The sequence below is a fragment of the Chionomys nivalis genome, chromosome X, assembly GCF_950005125.1.
Source record: "Chionomys nivalis chromosome X, mChiNiv1.1, whole genome shotgun sequence".
Lineage (NCBI taxonomy): Eukaryota > Metazoa > Chordata > Mammalia > Rodentia > Cricetidae > Chionomys > Chionomys nivalis.
Window position 1 is genome coordinate 380,177 of NC_080112.1, and position 22,119 is coordinate 402,295.

General features: G+C 37.0%; 1 protein-coding gene across 5 annotated transcripts in view; it reads left to right on the forward strand.

The window, feature by feature from the left end:
• Tmlhe (trimethyllysine hydroxylase, epsilon) overlaps positions 1-22,119 on the forward strand; it is a 206,093-nt gene that overhangs the window by 80,598 nt on the left and 103,376 nt on the right. The window contains exons 1-2 of one of the 5 annotated variants that reach the window (XM_057760304.1): positions 9,006-9,121; positions 21,482-21,513. The exons of 3 other annotated variants lie outside the window; for them this stretch is intronic. In XM_057760304.1, coding sequence (XP_057616287.1) covers positions 9,077-9,121; positions 21,482-21,513 — 77 coding nt within the window. In that variant the 5' untranslated portion in view covers positions 9,006-9,076. Of the gene's footprint in view, positions 1-8,996; positions 9,122-21,481; positions 21,514-22,119 lie in introns of those variants that run through there. One more of the 5 variants, XM_057760305.1, reaches the window with a different exon arrangement.

Sequence of the window (22,119 nt, forward strand, 5' to 3'; positions counted from 1 at the left end):
CCCTTAAAGAAAACCAAGGGGAAAAACAATAGAACTACCCAAGATCTGAAAATGGAAATAGAAGCAATAAAGAAAACACAAACTGAAGAATTTCTGGAGATGGGAAATCTAGGTAAGTGAACAGAAACTACAACTGCAAGCATCACCAACAGAATACAAGAGACAAAAGAGAGAATCTCAGACATAGAGACATGATAAAGAAATCAATATATCAGTCAAAAATATTAAATCTAAAAAATTCTGATGCAAAATATCCAGGAAAAATGGGACACTATGAAAAACCAAACCCAAGAATAATAGAAATAGAAGGAGAATACCAGCTCAAAGGCCCAGAAAATATTTTAAACAAAACCATTGAAGATTTTCCTAACCTTAAGAAAGACATGCCTAAAAAGGTATAAGAAGCTTACAGAACACCAAACATATTGGTGCAGAAATAAAGCCCCCACACAAATAATCAAAACACTAAACATACAGAACAAAAAAAGAATATTAAAAGTTGCAAGGGGAAACGTAACATATAAAGGCAAACCTGTTAGAATTACGCCAAACTTATTAAAATGGATACTTCTTAAAATGGGTGCTTATTAAAATGGATACTTCTTAAAATGGGATACTCTAGAAGATAGGAGATCCTAGAGAGATAATCTGCAGAATCTAAGAAACCACAGACACCAACCCAGACTTCTATACCCAGAAAATCTTTCAGTTACCATAGATGAAGAAAATAAGAAATTTCATGATAAAGTCAAATGTAAACAATATATATCGACAAATCCAGCCTGAACTCACAGAGGTCCATCTGCCTCTGCCTCCTGAGTACTGAGCTTAAAGTCATGTGCCATCACTGCCCAACTAATTTGTTATTTTTAAGAGAAAAAAAGTATAAATTATCTCCTAAAGCAGATAACTAGTTGTTCTTAAATAAGAAAAATATAAGACAAAAGCTGAGTGAATGAAAAACCTCTATAGAGTTTATAGAAGATAGCTCTTGTAAAAAATAATCTTATTTTTAATCAAGGTGACCTAGGATAAAGGGGAATTGCATGGTATTATCTAAAAATTGAGCATTAACATCAAAAGTAAACTGATATAAAACTATAATTTGAAACTTAAACATAAGTATAAAAAACAATGAAATTGAAGTAGTAATAATGAACCTCTCATTTAAAAAAAAATCTGGGATTAGACAGACTTAGTTTTTCCATGGTACTAGAAAAAACAACAGACATGTAGACCAATATAATAAAATAAAAGGCCCAAACATGAGTCCTCATAACTATAGTCACCTGATATTTGATAGAGGTAAAACAAGAAAAGTACACTAAGAAAAGGCAGAGTATTCAACAAATGGTGCTGAATAAAATACACACACAAAAGAGTAAAATAATACTCATGCCTATCACCTTGTCCAAAAATTAGATCAAAGTCAATCAAGGCCTCAATGTAAAAAGTTAAACACTGAAAATGGTGAAAGAAAACACGGGTAGTGCCTTAAAAGACATAAGTATAGGAAAGGACTTTCTCAACAGGACTCCATTTGACTCCTAATTGGTTGTCTAATGCAGAGTGGTCAATTCTGAAACCATATACACACAGACAACAAAAACAGACTCAATTAAGCTGTATTTACATATTTGTACATAACTATAAGTATATATATATGTAACAATAATAATCATAAAACTTAAACTTGAATTATCTCATCATCACAAATTATACAAATACAAAAAATAATTTGGTAGAACTTCATCCTAAATCAGACAGTAAAGAAATTGTTAAGATAAATGAATTTCATAAGATTTATCCAATTCAAATTGTCTACAATATCTTATTTAAAAATTTATCCTTTGAAAAAAGTGCAAGATCCCCTGGAGCTGTAGTTACAAGCCATTGTCAGCCACCCAACATGAGTGCTTGGAATTGAATTCTAGTCCTCTGCAAGAACAGCAAGTGTTCTTCATTTCTGATCCATCTTTCCAGCCCTATTATTTATTAAACAGTGGGCAGTGTGAGCTTGAACTGGAGCAAAACATCAGGGTCTCAATTCTTGGTGCTCAAAAGGACCTTTTAAAAAAGAATTCTTTCATATTCCTAGAACTCTCCTTTCAGAAACCTCAAGGTAAAGCTCACTAGGGAATTATTTCCCAACATGCAAATATTATCTTTGACTGAGGCAGTTTTCCAAAGGTCATAGATTAAGACTTAAGTGCTATCATGAAAGTCTTATCTTTTTTTCTTGCTGTCTTCTTCCTTTTCTATAAAGTATAATTCATGGAACTACACTATAGCTGGCTTTAAAATGCTGTTGTAGTGGAGAAAAGTAAGAGAGCAATTGTTGACTTTGCAGTCTAATACCCTAAATTAGGACTCTTTTAATGTTAATGCTTCTCCATGTTCTCATTGAGAATTACCTAAAACCAGAAGGAAAGAGTACAAAATTATCCTTGATATTTTAGATTTCTCAATCTTAGGTGCTTTCATATATTCACTGGAAATGGTACCATGAACTGTGTAATCAGTCAACTACTTGCTACCCAAGTATAGAAACCCTATACATTCTATACCTACAAAACATAGATTGAATTTACAGATATCTTATACTTAATACCCAGAAACTACATACATGAATATGAATAATTGCTGATATGATGTCACAGGATTCAATTCAGTAAGGTCTTCTTCATTAAATTTGGTTATAGCCATTTTGTCCTTCTCTAAAAGTACCACTAAATGGGCTGAGAATATACTTGTTGGCAGAATGGTTTTCTACCATGCATAAAACCCTAACTTCAATCTCAATCACACACAAAAAGAGGAGCACTAAAGAAAGTTTTACATTGTCATATTCACAAGATATACAGACTAATGGATGGATAAATTTAATGAACCTTTGTTCAAATATCCACTACTTCCAGCTCATTCTCCAGCCCCCAATGACCTATGTTGCCTCTGAAAAATATGCTTGCGTCATTCTGTCTCCTCCCTCATTTAGATTTTTCTGTTCACTCCTGATTTCCAAATAGCTTTTCCTAAAAGAACCTTTAACAGTTCCAATATTCCTAAACCAAAACAGTTGTGAATGAAATTGGCATCTGATGTGGGAGGGTCTTCTGTTTTGTGTTGATTTCATTGGTTAATAAAGAAACTGCCTTGGCCATTTGATAGGCCAGCCCTTAGGTGGGTGGAATAGACAGAACAGAATGCTGGGAGGAAGAGGAAAGTGAGGCAATCACCATGCCTCTCCTGCCATGGATCCAGCCACCAGGTCAGACATGCTGAATCTTTCCCTGTAAGCCGCCACCTCGTAGTGCTACACAGATTATTAGAAATGGGTTAATCAAGATGTGAGAATTAGCCAAGAAGAAGCTAGAACTAACGGGCCAGGCAGTGTTTAAAAGAATACAATTTGTGTGTTGTTATTTCGGGCAAAAGCTAGCCATGCGGGAGCCAGGTGGGACAAAAAGCAGGCCTTCCCGCATCATCACTACAGGCATCAACCTTAAAATGGAGAAGAAGAACTGGGAAGATGACTCAATGGGTTAAAATATTTGTTGTGAAAGCAAGAACTAAATTCAAGTCCCTAGCAATCAAGTAAAAGCCAGCGTTGGTGTCAGTCAGCCTGCCTAGCTAAAATGGCAAATTTCAAGTTCAGTGAGAGATCTTGCTCTGCCTCAAGTAAATAAGGCAAACAGATAGGATACTTAGCATCCTCCTTCAGCTTTCACATGCGTGGGTCCATGTGCTCATACACAAACACACAGACACATGCATATACATCATGCACACAAACAAAATAAAACGGTGAAAAAGAGTTGGTTTATCCCAAAGAAGGTTCAAGAAAGGTTCCTAGGGGCTCGGTCTTGGAATATTTTGTATTTTATAGCAAATCAGACTTTCAAGGATATTGGACAGGTAAAGCCACTTCATAAACAGTAGATTGAACATTTTTGTACAGTAACACCAAAAATATTGAATAAAATACCACATGGATTTAGATCTTTCTTTTCTGTATTAGGTTCTTATGTGTGCTACTAAACAGAACTAAACTTATCTCCTCATTTATCACTATAAATGTTATAAAAAAGGATATTCAATTTTGCTGTTTGTTTAATATAACCAAAAAATAAATACACACACACACACACACACATATATATGAAGTTGGCAGCTGGTTGACTGGGATCTTGAGTGGTGAATGACAAGTGTATCTATTTCCAACATTTCCAATTTTTGTGTTCTTTTCTATGAATCTTCAGATATGACATACTACCACAGCTTTGTGCACAACAGAAATGACTACTTCTTTAGGTCAGGCCACATCACAGTGAACTATGATCCTTAATTGCCACCATGACCTGAACAAAAACGATAAACAACTACACTTGAATACTGTTGAACTATTTTTATTATCTGAACTTTGAATTATTATTATTTTACTTTTGATGAGTTCATTTCATGGAAACTCTTGTTAAAGAGCACATTTTAGTTTTTAGTTTCTTAGTAAAATCCTACTGTGAGCTATCACAATAGTCTGCCTGGTACAGGGTCTTGCCTCAAAAGTTTGAAACAATCACATTACAATCATTCTTTGTGTATTAAGTGATCTCATCACAGAATAACAAAAATATGAATAATTTTTTTGACATTGTGACTTTTGGGTTCCATACTAAGACCAAACAAGTCAAGATGGTGACAGGAAGACATTGGTGTCTAGGATTTTGATCAATCTTAAAACTGAGAAGCTGACCCAAAGGATATGTGTGTTAAATTTAACTAAATTTGGTCTAAGATTGTCTATATATGTAGCAAATGATAATCTAACTTAATATGTGAACATACTGAAACCTATTTTAATAATATGAAAGTTCTCCTTAATCTAGTCTTTCTTTCAAGTTTCAGTCAGCTGTTCTCAAAAATTACATTTAAAATTCTAGGAATGAGCAATTTTTAAGTTTTAAATAATTTTAATTCTGCATGTTGTTTTAATTGTCCTATTTTACCAATAATTTTTATTACTAATTATTGGCTTTATTCGATTGAGAGGTGCTTGGAGGGTAGGAAAGGCTGTACAATTCTCTGGAATCATCTGTGAAAGTTCTGACCTAACCAATGGCTTCAAGGATACAAAATTTGAAGACAATATTTAATTGGGAGGTCAAGAAACTGTGCAAAATGGTGCTTAGTTGGAGGAAGTGGGCGACTGAGAGTTTTGCTTTGAAGGGCACATCTTGGCCTCAGTCTGGTCTCTCTCTTTCTCTCCTTCCTGACCATTATCAGGTAGGAGATAAGTGGCCTCTGCCAATATGCTCCCAATTCCATAATGTTCTGCTTTGTTTCAGCCCAAAACACTGCAGCCAAACATGGGCTGAAAACTTTGAAATGATTAGACAAAATAAATCTTCCTTCTTTAGACTCTTCCCTTCTGTTGCTGTTTATAATAAGTGTGACAAACATATATAGTTATGATGTACATAGTTAGGAACTATATACATGGTATCTACTATCCATTGTGGGGGTCTTGAAACGTATCTGTTAAAGATAAAGGGAGACAACTGTAGTAATTTCATTCTTATCATACCAGCTGAGGTTCAGACAACTACAGGCTGTAAATTGCTCAGACAATGCCTAAACAACAGGAACCACAAGCTGTAACCAAACAAGATAATTTTGTACATCATTTCCATGTTCTATTTATAAATACTGATTGCCCATGTGGTGGGGGTAGAGCTCTCTGAACTTTTTCTGATACAGAAAGTTGTCAGATTCATGAGTTGTTCTTCAATCAAATAAGTGGGCCTAAATTTATCTAATCCTTTTAACAGTTTTAAGGACCATTTTGACTAGCACAAATTCAAATTAGTAAGTACAGCTTGAGCTTGAACTTTTAAGGTCTGAGTAAGATTAAAAAAATTGAAATTTCAATAAAAATGTTAATAAAACTAAGATGTCAAGACAGAAATAATATTGGTTTCAGACAATGATTCCCATACATCATTCACTACAGTAGCCCATATAAGACATGATGGTAAGTTTGCTTAGATCAGGAGTTGGAAAATTCTTTTTATCTTTTTAAAAAAAGATCTATTCATTTATTTTATGTATGAGTGCTCTATCTGCATGTATGCCTTTATGCCCGAAGAGAGCATCAGATCCCACTATAGATGGTTCTGAGCTACCATGTGGTTGCTGGAAATTGAACTCAGGACCTCTGGAAGAGCAACCAGTACTCTTAAGTATTGAGCCATCTCTCCAGGCCCCAAGCAAATTATAATCCACAGAACCAGAACCAATCTTGCCTCCTGTTTCTGTAAATAAATTTTTACTAGAACACCTACACACACATTCATTTATGTATTTTTTTTGTGATCTGTGGCTACTGCAACTTTATAAAATTAGGATTTAGTTGCAGACAGATTATATATGTCTCAAAAATAGCTGAAAATATGCACTGTATGATTTTACATAAAAATAATTTTAGGCCATGGCTTGGATTATAAGCAATGAAGGCAGGGGTAAATGAATGTGCATATTATAATTTGGAAGTTGAACACAAACAAGCTTAGTATTTTCTAGGAACAGAAGAAAATACCATTGTGGGATTTTTTTTTTCTATTTAGTATCCTAACACATTGTTCCTAGGTTATTTGGTTGTTTGAATTTTGGCCTTTTGTTTTAGGCAGGTTCTCATTATGAAGAAGTGACTAATCTCAAACTCATGATATTCCTGACTGGGTCTTTTTAGTGCTGAGATTACAAGTTTGTGAAATTATGCCTAGCTGTTCCGAGGTTTTAATCCATCCATATATTTACTCATTCCTAAAATATGTTCTGTGCCATACAGTATGTAAGTTCATACACTATGTAAGTTGTTACACACACACACACACACACACACACACACGCACGCACAATCAAGAAAGTCAGCAAGTAAATAATTTCAATGCCTTCCTTCCTTCCTTCCTTCTTTCCTTCCTTCCTTCCTTCCTTCCTTTCTTTCTCTCTTTCTTTCTTTTTGAGACAGGGACTCTCTATGTAGTCCTGACTATCCTAGAACTTGCTATGTAGAGCAAGATGGCCTTGAATTTTACAGAGATCCTCCTGCCTTTATCTTCCAAGTGCTGGGATTAAAGGCATATGCCAGCCACCATGTCCCCTGACAAGAAACTTTTCTTCTACTATCCATTTACTATTGATCAAATTGTACTTGGACTTTGTCTTGCCTGGTTATTCATACTTCCTCTATTTCAGCCACTAAAATATACTGTATTTTAAGATTACTATCTTAACAACAGATAATACTAACACTGCTTGACAGACATAACTTTACATGCATGGTCTCATTTAATCATTATAATCTTGTGAGATAGATACTAGTATTATACCCACATATGAAATAGGACATTGAGGTTCAGAGAAGCAAAGCCTTTTGACCAAATTTGTAGGTGTGCTCCACATAGATGCATTCAGGGTATCTACTTTTCCTCCCTTATTTGTTCTGTTTCTGGGGAGCATCATGTACCAAAGGCACCCACCATCACTGCTACTAAGGCATAGGTTTATAATAGCAATATTTGAGTCCATGTATTATTTTCTGGAAGCTCTTAGCATGGTTTATTACAGACTGATGTCAAGTATCTAGAGCCAATGAAAATATTTTTTTCTGAAAGAACTCTTTTTAGGTTTTTACCTGTTTTTTATTATAGTTCCCATTGTATATGATTTACTTAGGTTTTAATCTCATCTTGGAAACTCATTCACTATTGTCAGGTTCCTTCATATTACCAGACATTAGATCATGCTTTCCTTCTATCTGGAATATTCTCCTTTTTCTTATTTGCCTGGTCCCCACTGATTTGTTCTTTAAGCATAAAACTACAAAGGCATGAACTATGTCCTAGTTTTGATCATCATTTTATACTCAGAGATCATTGCAAAGTTTGACATATATTAAGAATTCATATTCGTTGCATGAAAGAATAGCAGTCAGATTAAATCTAGATTTTCATTTTATTTAGTTATTCTTAGCATTAATTCACATTTTGGGTATAATCTTTACTGTGTATATTCAGTGACCTTAGGCAATTCTTAGCAGATATTAAAGAATACATCTTATGCTTGGAAATCAAGTTTGAAAAAATTTTCTTTGTATTTGAAAAATACAAAAGTTCAAAATGCTGCTTGTTTACTGCAAGGTAGAGATCTGCAGAAAGAGAAATTATAGTCCAGAATAATTGATATGTGAAGCATATGAACTCAGTGATAAAGTAGAATATATATTTATATAGAAAATAACAGTGCAAGAATCACAGAGGAATACCTAAATTAAATTTTAAAAAAAGAATATCAATTTTCTAAATAAACAACTGCAGACAGAAAGAATTCCAGGATAAAACCATAGAGAAATATTAAAAGCCTCAGTAATAATAAAAATGTTTTCTTCTTCTGTTGATGTTGGATTGAAAAACTATTTTTTGTACCTTTATGACATATTATTTCATGATTCATTTCTTAGTTTTTTATTATGCATTATTATTAAATTTCATTCACACAAGGTTGCTCATTCCTTGTGGTTTATTCCTCTTCTAAGGCTCACTATATTAGCACTGTAACTGGGCCTTTGATTCAAAATGCTCTTCCGAATGTATGGAAATCCAGTAGTGAGGGATGAGACACATGGAAAGATAATGTAAGAAATTTAGTTCTTACAAAACCTCGATAAACTACTATTAATATTAGCATAACCAGATTATAGAAGAGCACAGAAATAGCAGGAAGGCAACCAGAATTTTACATGCATTTTAATATCCTGGACCCGTCTTTCTCTTATTATACCTCCATACCTGTTCAATGAAACTAGAGTACTTGACTGATCTTTCTGGAATCTAGTCTTTAAAGGCGCCCCCGTGAGGCTCCCACTCCTGCAAGACCGGAAGGAGAGGAGCGGGGCGGGGCCTTAAGATTCTCTGCGAGGCTAGAGCAGGCTGGGGGAGGGGGAACGGGAGTCAGTCTGCCTTGGGGGCTGGGTAGTAAAAAGCAAAAGGAGTGACTAGGCTGCGCTTCAGCCACTCTTTGCATGATTTTGTCTCCGCAAACTTCTGAGTCTCAACCTCCAGCACAGGTAGGTGCCGCTGCTCGGGCCTGGGAAGGGGTGTCTTAGGTGGCCAGGACCCACGGATTCACCTCGTCTTGGGCTTTGGGGCCTGGCACAGTGGGCAGTGGCGGCTCCAATCCCCATCCCAGGGTGATAATACTAACCTTACACTGGCTGAGGAAAACATTTCTTTCCTTGCTGCAAGGCTGTTCTCACGATTTGTGCTAGTTTTGCGACACAGTCCTGGAGATCAGCATAGGGCATTTTGGGGCCTACCTAACACTGTGAAAGAGCTGAAGCAAGCTGCGTTTGAGAATGACACCCAGTATACATGTTTTCAAACTCGGTTAGACCTTCCAGCCCTGAATTCGTCACTCATTTGGTCTCTACAGTTCAGCATGCCTCATTTTGCTCAGCCATGAAGCTGAGGGAGGAAACTTGCTTTTGCAAGAATTTACAGCGCTGCTGTCTTTCTCTCATTTTCACTAATGTTCTCTGACCAGATTTTACCCTTAGTGTGCACCTCTTACCCAGATCAGGGCTGTCAATGTAGTTGCAGAATAAGTCTTGGGAGAAGGTAGGCTAGAAACCTTTCTTTCTGTTCTGAAAAAAACTATGAAGAACCTTTCTAAACTATTGGAAATAATTCATTTAGTGCACAAATTGAATATCAACTCTAAAATGCTCTTATGAATACTTTATTAGTAAAAAATTTAAACAAAATTATTGTCCAAAATGTTATGTACTGAATGAACATAATATACCACCAGTAAATTTCATGGAAAAAAATAGTTTTAAGTTTCACTATTTAATTACTGAATAAAAATGCTGAACTCTCCTATTTAGGAGCACTTCAATAATCCATTCTCCTACAGTGGTCTTATTTTATTGTTGCATTTTAGCAGGATACACTTTGGTTAAAACTTAAAAGCAGTTCATTTTACATTAGGTAAGTGACTACAAAGATACAGAAGTAATATGAACTCTTTGGACAAATATTGGGACTTCCAAGTCGTCCTTATTGTAGAACAACCATGAAAAGAAAATATAATTTACCACAATATTAAAGAATTTATACATTATCTCATAAGCAGTGTGATGAACAGAATGTTTGCTCTAGTAGAGTTTGAGGACTTCTACTGTGTGTTCCTCCTACTTCTTTCTTGGAAATAAAAACTGGAACAGATAGATAGCTTCCTTGTCTTGGTGTCTGTCTCAGGAGTCAGTACTACTCTGCCCCTGTTTGTCAACTCTGAGAATGGCAGCAAAATATCCATTCAGTGTCTAAGCTTTTTCAGCAGCTGTGTTTTCTGCCTTTTAAAACTGAGGCTTGAGGACCAAATTCCTGAATCAGTAAACCTCTTTGCTCTTGAGATTCTTTACCTGGTGATCAGAGATCCACCAGTTGAGTCCCACTATGACCTTTTCTACAACACCAGGCACCCCTCATGTTTATTTGAGCTGTACATAAAGCTCCTATTGTCCCATGCAAAGACTGAAAGCAATGAGAGAATCATGGGAAAGCCCAGCCTGTGCCACACCTGCGAGTTCTAGGCAAGAAGTGGCTGATAAAGAAGGGAGATATTCTTCTGAGTAAGAAAGTGGACAAATGGCTTCTCGAATGGTCTCAGGGGGGTGGCGCTGAACATCTGTTGAATGGTCTTGAGGGTGACTTTAGGCTTGATAGTTTGGAAGGACCCACTGGTGACTGTTTTGTTAGCCATATTTTTGCTCTTTTAATCTGTTTTCCTGTATTCCTCATACTCCATTTAGTAGTGAATGCCTACTCTGTACTAGGACAACCCACTTACTGCCCTTAGGAGCATAGAAATGCAACAACATAGGAGAGAGACAGGAATTGGACCTTAAACATGCTCAGTTATGAGGCATCCTCACCCTTCTCCATCATCTGTTTCTAGCCAGTATAGAGTTTTGTCACTTCCACATCATGAATATTTTAAAAATCATCCCATTTCTCTTCTACCCTCCAAATTTCAAGCCAGCAAAATGTAATTAAAACACATTATATTCATGTATAATTATATATTGAAACTCCTTTGTATGATTTGCCAGACTTTTCTGAAAGGGCTGCAACATTTTTTTACATTCAGAAAATTCACATTAACCACCATCTGTGTATGAGAAATTTGAATTATTTTTGCCCTCCTCAATTGCATTATTTTTCTTTTCAAAAACAATTACATTTTTTTCTTGTAGAGTGGGCTAGTATACAAATAGACATGTAGACAAATGGAATACAATAAAGGCTCCAGAAAGAAACATCTAAATTTTGCCTAAGGAATCAAAACATATTGAAGAAAAGACAGCTTCTTTGACTGGAAAAAAACTATCCACATGTAGAAGAATGAAACATATCTCTCCCCTGTATGCAAATCAATTCAAAGTGAACCAAAGACCTTAAAATAAAGCCCAAAAATTGCTAGAAAATAAAACAAAGAGAAACACATCGAGATATAGGTATAGGTAAGGACTTTCTGAAAAGGACTCCAGTAGCACAGGGAATAACTCCAGGGATTGACAAATAGAATTATATGATACTAAAAAAAACTTCTGTTCAACAAAGGAAACAAGTCCTACTCTCTATCCTCTTGGGTCTTACACTCTTTCTACCTCTTCTTCAAGGAACCATGTGGGGAGGGATTTGATGGAGACTTCCCATTTAGGGCTGAGTGTTCTGAGGTCTCTCATTCTCTGCATATTGCTTGACTGTGGATCTCTATCTTTGTTTCCATCTGCCAAAAGAGGAAGCTTTAATGATGACTGAACAAGGCACTGATCTGAGTATAGCAGAATATCATTAGATGTCACTACATTGTTGTTTAGACCAGTAGTATTTGGTTTTACCCTAGCTCTCAGCTATGGGTTCCATCTCGTGGAATGTGCCTTAAGTTAAATTAGATATTGGTTAGTTACTTCCACAAGCTTTGTGCCACCATTGCCCTAGCATATCATTCAGGCAGGATAACATTATATATCAAAGTGTTTGTGGCTGGATTGGTAATATATTTCTCTTTTGGTAATGTGCAAAGTGCATTCCTGTACCAAAATTACTAGAACATAGGAGTGAAGACTCTATGTAGGCCATCAGCTCGACTTCTCTATGTTCAATGAGTTATGTTGGTTTTGTCCTCAGCAATTGGGTCTTGCTGTCATTTTGTGGAGAACAACAAATAACCTTGGCAGCAGCCTGGGTTATTTGGAGATTGAAAGAGACCCCTTTGGCCAACAACTTAGTTAGTTGTAAGCCAATCCCAGTGCTTCATTTGGTGACAAGCGATGGCCAATTGGGAGCTTTGTTTCCCCATTAGCTGGTAACTTTCTTCAGATGGCTTCCATATTTGTAAATATTTTAGGAAGTCTCTACTGTATGAAGTTTCCATACTATTCCTCAAATAACACTTAATTTTAGTTATCTCTCCCCATATTACTTCCCTTGCCCCCCTTGATCCTCCAGTTCCAGCCCCACCTCTCAACCATATTGTCTATTTTATTTTTCTTTTCTAACAAGACCTATCTGTACTGTACCCTCTAGTTTCTTCCTCTATATCTAACTTCACTGGATCTATGGATTGTAGCCTCATTTATTTAATGGCTAATATCCACATACAAATATATACTTGCAATATGTATCTTTCTGGGTCAGGGTTACCTCCAGATTTTTTCTAGTTCATCCATTTGCCTATGAATTTCATGATGTCATTATTTTTGACAGCTGAGTAATACTCCATTGTGTAAATATGCCACATATTTTTAAATCTAGTCTTCTGTTGGGAAACAACTAGGTTGTTTCCAGTTTATGGATATTATGAATAGAACAGAAATGAACATGGTTGAGCAACAGTCTTTGTGGTAGGATGGAGCATCCCTTGGGTTTATGTCCAAGAATGATATAGCTGGTCCTAGAGGTAGTTCAATTCCTGTCTTCCTGAGGAACTATTGCACTGATTTTCATAGTGGCTGTACAAATTTGCATCCCCACCAACAATGCGAGACTGTTCCCTTTACTCCACATCCTCAACCAGTATGAGCTATCATTTGTTTTATTGATCTTGGCCATTCTGTTGACTTGTGTGAGATGAGATCTCAACATAGTTTTGATTTTCATTTCCCTAATGGCCAAGAATGTCAAACATTCTCTAAGTGTTTCTCAACGATTTGACTTCCTCTTTTGAGAATTCTCTGTTTAGATCTGTACCCCATTTTTTATTATTTATTCTTCTCTCATACAGTATATCCCAACATCAGCTTCCCCTACTTCCACTTCTTCCAGTTCCTCCACCTCCCCTCTCCACCAGGTTCATTCCCCTCATTAATCCCCGCCAAAAGAAATAATAGCCCTTCTAGGGACATCAACCAAGCACTGAATAGCAAGAGACAATAAGATCAGGAACAACCCCTCACATGAAGGTTGGGCAAGACAACTCACTAGGAGAAAAAGGTTTCAGGAGCAGGCAAAAAAAGTCTAAGATACCCCCGCTTCAACTGTCAGGAGTTATCCCAAGAAACCAAGCCAACAACCATAACATATAAGCAGAGGACCTAGCATAGACTTACGCAGGCTCTGCAATTGCCACTTCAGTGTGAGCCCCCCTGAACCCTGCTTAGTTGATTCTGTTAGCCAGGCTCTCCCACTGTCCTCAATCCCTCTGGCTCCCACACAATTCCTCTTCACCTTCTTCCATAGGTGTACCCCATTTTAGCTGGATTTTTTTGTTTTCTTGTTATCTAATTTTTGAGTTCTTTATATATTTTGGATATTAGCCTTCTATCAGATGTATAGATGGTAAAAATTTTATTCATTCTGCAGGGTGCCACTCTGTTGGAATGACAGTGTTTTTTGCCCTGCAGAAGCTTCTTAGTTTCATGAGGTCTTATTTAGTAATTGTTGATCTTAGTGCCTATTCTAACAGTGGTCTGTCCAAAACATCTTTTCCTGTGCCAATGAGTTTGAGGATATTCTCCACTTAATTCTTCTATCAGGTTCATTGTATCTGTTTTTATGTTTATGTGTTTATCCATTTGGAGTTGAGTTTTGTAGAGGATGTTAAGTATAAGTCTATTTGCTGTAATGCTCTTTCTCTGTTCATTTGGGTATCAGAATAATTGTGGCCTCATAAAATGAACTGGGCAATGTTCCTTCTGTTTCTATTTTGTGGAATATTTTGAGGAGTATTGATGTTGACTCTTCTTTGAAAGTCTGATAGAATTCTGCATGAAAACCATCTGGCACTAGGCTCTTTTTTTTTTGGTTAAGAGGCTTTTTAATAACTACGTATATTTCACTAGGATATAGTTTTATCTAAATTGCTTGTCTGATATTGATTTAACTTTGGTAAGTGGTGCCTATCAAGAAAATTATCAATTTCTTTTAAATTTTTCCAATTTGATGAGGTACAGGTTTTTAAAGTATGTCTCCATGATTCTCTGGTTTTCCATGGTGTCTGTTGGTATGTCTCCCTTTCACTCCTAATTCTATTAATTTGGATATTTTCCCTTTGCCTTTTAGTTAATTTGGATAATGGTTTGTCAATCCTACTGATTTTTCTCAAAGAACCAACTCTTTGTTTATTGAATTTTTGTAATTTTTTTTTGTTTCTATTTCATTGATTTCAGCCCTGAGTTTATTTCTTGCCATCTACTCCTTTTGTGTGCGATTTCTTTTCATTCTAGAGCTTTCAGGTGTGCTGTTAAATTGCTAAAATGAGATCTCTCCAAGTTTTTATACAGGTACTTAGTGCTATGATCTTGTCTCTTAGAACCACTTTCATTGTGTCCCATACATTTGTGTATGTTGTGTATTCCTTTTCATTTAATTCCAGATAGTCTTTAATTTCTGACTTGACCCATTTTTCATTGAGTAGAAAGTTCAGTTTCCTTGAGTTTGTAAGCTTTCTGCTGTTTTCATCCAGATTTAATATGTGGTTGTCAGATAGGATGCAGGTGTTATTTCAATTTTCTTGTGCTTGTTGGGACTTATTTTGTGTGTGAGTATGTGTGGTAAACTTTGAGAAGGCTCCATGAGTTTCTGAGAAGATAGTGTGGTTTTTTTGCGTTTGGGTGAAATGTTCTGTAAATATCTATTAGGTCCATTTGTTTTCTAACATTTGTTAGCTCCTGCATTTCTCTGTTTAGCTTTTGTCTGGATGATGTGTCCATTGGTGAGAGTGGAGTATTGAAGTTTCCCACTATCAATGTGTAAGAGTCAATATGTGATTTAAGCTTTAGTAGTGTTCTTTTACAAACTTGGGGGCCCTTGTGTTTGGAGATGTTAAGAATTACAGTGTTCTCTTTGATTTTTCCTTTGATGGTCATGTAGTGTCCTTTCCTATGTCTTCTGATTAATTTTGGGTTGAAGTCTATTTTGTCAGATATTACAGTAGCTACCCCAGCTTGCTTCTTTTTTTTTTATTGAAAAAAAATTTCCGCCTCCTCCCAGCCTCCCATTTCCCTCCTCCTCCTCTCACTCCTCTCCCCTCCCCCTCCCTCTCCAGTCCAAAGAGCAGTCAGGGTTCCCTGCCCTGTGTAAAGTCCAAGGTCCTCCCCCCTCCATCCAGGTCTAGGAAGGTGAGCATCCAAACTGGCTAGGCTCCCACAAAGCCAGAACATGAAGTAGGATCAAAACCCAGTGCCATTGTCCTTGGCTTCTTATTGTCCGCCATGTTCAGAGAGTCCGGTTTTATCCCATGCTTTTTCAGTCCTAGTCCAACTGGCCTTGGTGAGCTCCCAATAAATCAGCCCCACTGTCTCAGTGGGTGGGCTTGGGGAAATGGGATGGTTGGGATAAAGGAAGGGTGGATATGGGAGCAGGGAAGTATATATCTTAATTAAGGGAGCCATCTTAGGGTTGGCAAGAGACTTGAACCTAGAGGGGGCTCCCAGGTGCCCAGGGCGATGTCCCCAGTTAGTTCCTTGGGCAGCTGAGGATAGGGAACCTGAAATGACCCTATCCTATAGCCATACTGATGAATATCTTGCATATCACCATAGAACCTTCATCTGGAGATGGATGGAGATAGAGACAGAGACCCTCATTGGAGCACCGGAATGAGCTGCCAAGGTCCAAATGAGAAGCAGAAGGAGGGAGAATATGAGCAAGGAAGTCAGGACCGCGAGGGGTGCACCCAGCTTGCTTCTTAAGTCCATTTGCTTTGAATATATTTTCCATCTTTTTATACTGAGGTGATGTCTATCCTCAATGTTGAGGTGTGTTTCTTGGATGTAACAGAAGGATGGATCTTGTTTTTACATTAAACCTGATTGTGTCTTTTTATTGGATAATTGGGACCATTGATGTTAAGAGTCTACTGTCTCTTAGAGTCTGCCGAGTTTCTTACATCTATCCAGACCCTTCTGGCTTTTAGAGTCTCCATTAAGAAGTCAGGTTTTATTTGACTGGGCCTGTCTTTATATGTTACTTGCTCTTTTCCCTTGCAGCATTTAATATTCCTTCTTTGTTCTGTACATTTAGGGTTTTGATTATTATGTGGCAAGGGGACTACTGGGAGACTGGGAGAGAAACCTCCAGTCACAGTCTATTTGGTATTCTGTATGTTTCTTGTAAAGAAGACATGTCCTTCTTTATTTTACGAAAATTTGTTCCATGATTTTGTTGAAAATATTTTCTGTGCCTTTTACTGGGTTTCTTCTTCCTCTATTCCTACTTTTCTTAGATTTGGTCCTTTCATACTGTCCCAGATTTCCTGGATGTTTTGTACCAGGATTTTTTTTTTTTTTTAGATTTAACATTTTCTTTGACTTGGGTATTTCTTCTGTTATGCCTTCATGCCTTCAATGCCTCTTCCATCCCTTGTATTCTGTTGGTGAGGCTTGACTCTGAGAGTCCTGTTCGAATTCCTATTTTATTTTATTTTTTTATTTCTTTTGCTGTGGCAATTTGATCCCCAAATGGGATTTCTTTTTTCTTTTTTTTGTAATAATTCTTTTTTCTTTCTTTTTAAAAATTTTATTAGATTTTTCCCTATTGTGTATACTGGCTTTTGAGGATCCTGTTCTCTTTGGATGTATACCTTGCTCAGCCTAGATCTAGAAGGGAGGGCTTTGGACCTTCCTCAAGGCAATGTGCCTTACCCTTTCTGAGGATTAGATGGGGGTAGGGTGGGAGGGTGTGTGTGTGTGGAGGGAATTGGAGGAGGGGAGGGAGTGGGAATTTGGATGGGTATTTTTTTAAAAGTATTAAATTTTTCATTTCCATATTTCCCTCAGTTTGGGTTTTCTTTACTGTTTCTTTTTCCTCTTTTAGGTCTTGGGCTGTTTTATTCATTTCCTTCCACTGTTTGCTTGTGTTTTCCTGGATTTCTTTAAGGAATTTATTAATTTCCTCTTTAAGGACCTCTACCATCTTCATACAGGTGATTTAAAGGTTTTTTTCTTATGCTTTAGTTATGTTGAAATATATAAGGCTTGCTGTGGTAGGGTTGCTAGACTCTAGTGGGGACATAGTGTCCTGGTTGTTATTGTGTTTTTACACTGGCATCTAAGCATCTGAGATTGGGAATATTGTGATTCTAGATGTTGATATCTGGTCTTGTCTTTGTTGAGTGGATGTTTTCGTTCTTTAGTTTCTGTTTCTTAGGAGAATATGGTTGCTGTGTGTTGTCTGATAGGGAATTTTTTTCTGGGTCTTGATAGGTGTGGTCACTGGGGTTTCTAGGTAAAATGTGTTTCTAGGTACTGGAAACTGACCCTTAAAAATGGGGGCTGGCTAAAGGTGGGAGGTTGAGGGGGGACCACAGGAGGGTGGAAAGCAGGGTGTTCCACCAGAATCTTCTTAGTCTCCTGGGAATGGGAGCAGAGAGTGAGGAGAGGCCACAACAGGTGGTCTCCTACAGAGTTGGAGATGAGACTTGGGTATTAGATGTGACAGAATGGAGGGAGAGGTGAAAATCTACTGGTAGGCTAACTGATTACATGGAAAGAGTGGTCTGTGGGTTCAGAAGGATTGCCTACTCAAGCTGGGGTTGGACAGTGGGATGAGTCAAGGGAAAAAAGTTTGAAGTAGGAGGTCTTTGTGATCTGGAGGTGGTGACAGAAAAAGTGGAGGCTGAAGCAAGTTGTCTGCTACAGAGGTGGAAATGAGCATGGGGTGTTAGATTTGGATTTGGAGGAGAGATTTGAAAATTGAATATTTGCAGTTAGCCTACCTGCTTCCCTGGCCAGAGTCTAATGAATGGTTCTTAGTTTATTGTTTCATTTTGGCTTATATCTGATGTATTTTTGATAACTTTTCATTTTGCCTTTGCTTTTGAATAAGTAATTTTTGCCAAGCTCTTGACTAGGCCACTCCAAAATCCTTCTATAATTATCTAATTTTATTATTTTTTTTATAATAGTATAGTTCATTTTTTTGTTTTGTAATTTGAGCTAAAACTTAAGACATTTAAGTTTTCAATTTTTTATTCTTGTTCTTTGCTGTCTAGAAGTAGAATCTAATTTGTCTTTACTACAATTCCTAATACAGTCTACTCAGATTTAAGTGTATCATTCAGTAAGTAAAATATTATAGTTGTTGTTCAGCAACATTTCAAAAGTGGCTGTTTCTTTGTAGTATTCATGATTATATTAATATTGGCTCACATGTGACTACATGTTCTTATTGGCATTTTAAGCTATTTTACTTAGGTATTTCTGTTTATTCTGTAATTAATAATTGTTGGAATTTTAGAGGGGTAGTAACTACACTTTTATCTAAAGATTGGGAACTAGAAATTGCAGATGAAGAAAAAATGCAGTGTTTTTCTTTCTTTCTGGGTATAGACTACCTCACTCAATATACTCTTTTCTAGGTCCAACCATTTACTTGTAAACTTCATGATTTCATTTTGTTGTGTATATGTACATTTGCATTATCCATTTGTCTGTTGAAGGGTATTTAGATTGTTTCCCTTTCCTGGCTATTGTGAATAGGGCCTCTGACCTCCACATGTGCACCCCCGACACACACACACACACAGTAAATAAAATGCTTTTTTAAAAGTGTACCATTGACCATCAGAAAATATAAATATCTGTGTAGTTTATGCGAGGTGAGGTTTGGAATCATCTTTGAAGAATGGAAATTTTATAAAGAGTAAACAGTAGGGATGAAGCTTCCAATTGGGTAACAGCTAGAGTTCTTGATGTTCTATAACTTAGGTATGTGGTATCTTCAGTAAGTGTCTTTAGTGGGTCTTAGTGACAAGGTCTGGGGCATGGGGGTTACAGTAGCATTGGTTGCATATAATGTTTGGGGATCTGTGGGACCTTGTTGGCCAACAATTATAAAAGAGGTAACTCTTAAGTCCACTCAGTATTGGAGCATGCTCTTAGGATTGGAGGGGGTGGGGTGAGAGGGTATGTGGAGTGAGTGGGAGGGGAGGTGGAGGAGGGGAGGGAGTGGGAATTTGGATTGGTATTTTTTTAAAAGTAATAAAATAAAATAAAAAAGAAATGCAAAAAAAGGAGGTAACTCATTCTTGGTAGTATGTGTGATAGTGATCTTGTACCCTGTAAAGATTTGTCACTTGTATTGGTTTAATAAAATACTGATTGACCAGTAGCCAGGCAGGAAGTATAAGTGGGGTGACCAGGCGAGGAGATTTCTAGGAAGATGAAAGGCTCAATCTGCAGTTGTCACCCAGACTCAGAAGAAACAAGATGAGGATACCTCACTGATAAAAGGTACCAAGCCACATGGCTAACACAGACAAGAATTATGGGTTAATTTAAGATGTAAGAATTAGCTAAAATTATGCCTAAATTATTGACCAAACAGTGTTGTATTTGATATAATTTGTGTTATTATTTGGGTCTGGGCAGCCAGGAGCCAAACAGTCTCCATTTGCAGTAGTAGGGGTTTTATTTGGTAGTGTCTGGTATCTAGTTGTGATTGGCCCCCCATTATAGGGTAACTCCATTTAAACTCCATATGTAAATATTCATTCTATCAGTTCTACTCTTCTATAGAACCCTGGCTAATATACTTGGTAAGAAACTTGGCAATTACCTATCATCTATAGGTATTCTAAATAAAGCATACATATCTAAATCTTTAAAGAGAACATTCATATTTGAGGGAAAATATGATATGCTTGTCTTTTTGATTCTATGTTACCTTACTCATTATGAACTAGTTAAGGAGCTATGGGGAAGAGGAAATCTTTCAACGAATGGGATGGTGTGGGAGGTCCTTCTGTCTATGTTTTGCTTTTGTTGGTTAATGAATAAAGAAACTGCCTTGGCCTGTTTATAGGGCAGAACTTAGGTAGGTGGGGAAAAACTGGACTGAATACCAGGAGAAGGAAGGTGGAAAGAGAGAAGCCATAGAACTGCTGGAGGCAGATGTGCTAAAACTTTGCTGGTAGGTGACAACCTAGTGGTGACGCACAGTTTACTAGAAATGGGTTAAATTAAGATGTAACAGTTAACCAATAAGAAGTCAGAGCTAATAGGCCAAGCAGTGTTTTAATTAATATAGTTTCTTGTGGTTATTTTGGTTCTGGGCAGCCGGGCCAAACAAGAGGCCTCCTACTACAATGGGAAATAGAATATAGTGTTATGATGTAGGATTATGCTCTGTATGCTGTGAATACCATTGGTTAATAAAGAAGCTGTTTTGGGCCTGTGATAGGGTAGAACAGAGCTAGGTGGGGAAAAGTAAACTGAATGCTGGGAGAAAGAAGGTGGAGTCAGAGAGAAGCCATGACAGATGCTGGAATTTACCTAGTAAGCCACAGCCTCATGGCGATACATAGATTAATAGAGATGGGTTAATTTAAGGTAAGAGTTAGCCAGAAATATGCCTAAGTTATTGGCCAAAGAGTATTGCAAATAATATGGAATTTGTGTTCATTCTCTTCCTTCCACCATCCTTCCCCTTTCCATTGGCACCCTTCATCTCCCAAAATAGTTCCCTTATGATTTCCTAGTGTGTGTATTGTGTGTACTCTTTTCTCATAATAAATTCTCATCATTAAAGTATATGTAGTAGTATTTATTCAGTTAATGTCAAAAAGATCTGAGCTCTGCTTTTGTCAGTTGTTATCATTAATTTCTGCTCTTTTAAACTTCATTATATATTATCCTATAATGCTTGAAGACAGTTTGCTTTATCTAATGGTTCTTTTCTTTTTGGATTGTCATTTTTCTCCTCCATACCATGAAACTACCTTTCTATTCTGGCATTGTGTTTTATTTACTTTGAATAAGTATACAACCTACTGAGTCTAGTTATTATTACTTATATGTACAATCATTTAGGACTGATCACTTGGGATTGCTTATTAGGAGAAAACAAGATTGCAATACTAGAGAAAACTTATTCTCTTTCTCTCTCTCCCTCTTCCCCCTTCTCTCTTTCTCTCTCTACAGCCATTGATTGTACATAGCTCTGCATCTAGAGGGTGAGTGAAAATTTCCTCAGTCCACATTAGTATGTCAACTGCTGTTGTCTCATGCTGATCTTGTTTAGGTGACCATATTCTGAGATTTCATGGGTATAGCTTCTCTATCATACATAGAAGACACTGTTTTGTAGCATATGTTTTGGTACTCTGGCTCTTATACTCTTTCCACCCCTCTCTCCTATGATATCCCCTGGATCTTAGGTACAGGGGTTATGTTGTGGACTTATTAATTGGGATTGGACACCCCATACTCATTTGTTCTCTATATTTGGACAAGTTGTAGATCTTTGTAGAAACTTTTGTATGCTACAAAAATAAGCTTCTTTGATTGGGGGTGAGAACTAACTACACTTACCTGTAAGTATTTAGAATACAGTTAGAGATTGTGATTTAGGAAAATGGCAGTGGTAGGTTCTCCAGGGTCTATGATCACTCCAGCCATGGATAATTGGCTAGCTTTACAGTACCAGTCATAATTTTCCTCTTTTGAGTAGGTCTATTGGTTACCCTCAAAATATAGTTGCCATTATTGCACTAGTGGGGATGTCATGCCAACTGGTCATTGTCCTGGTTTCCAGGCTTAACAGCTAGGTGGGGCTATAG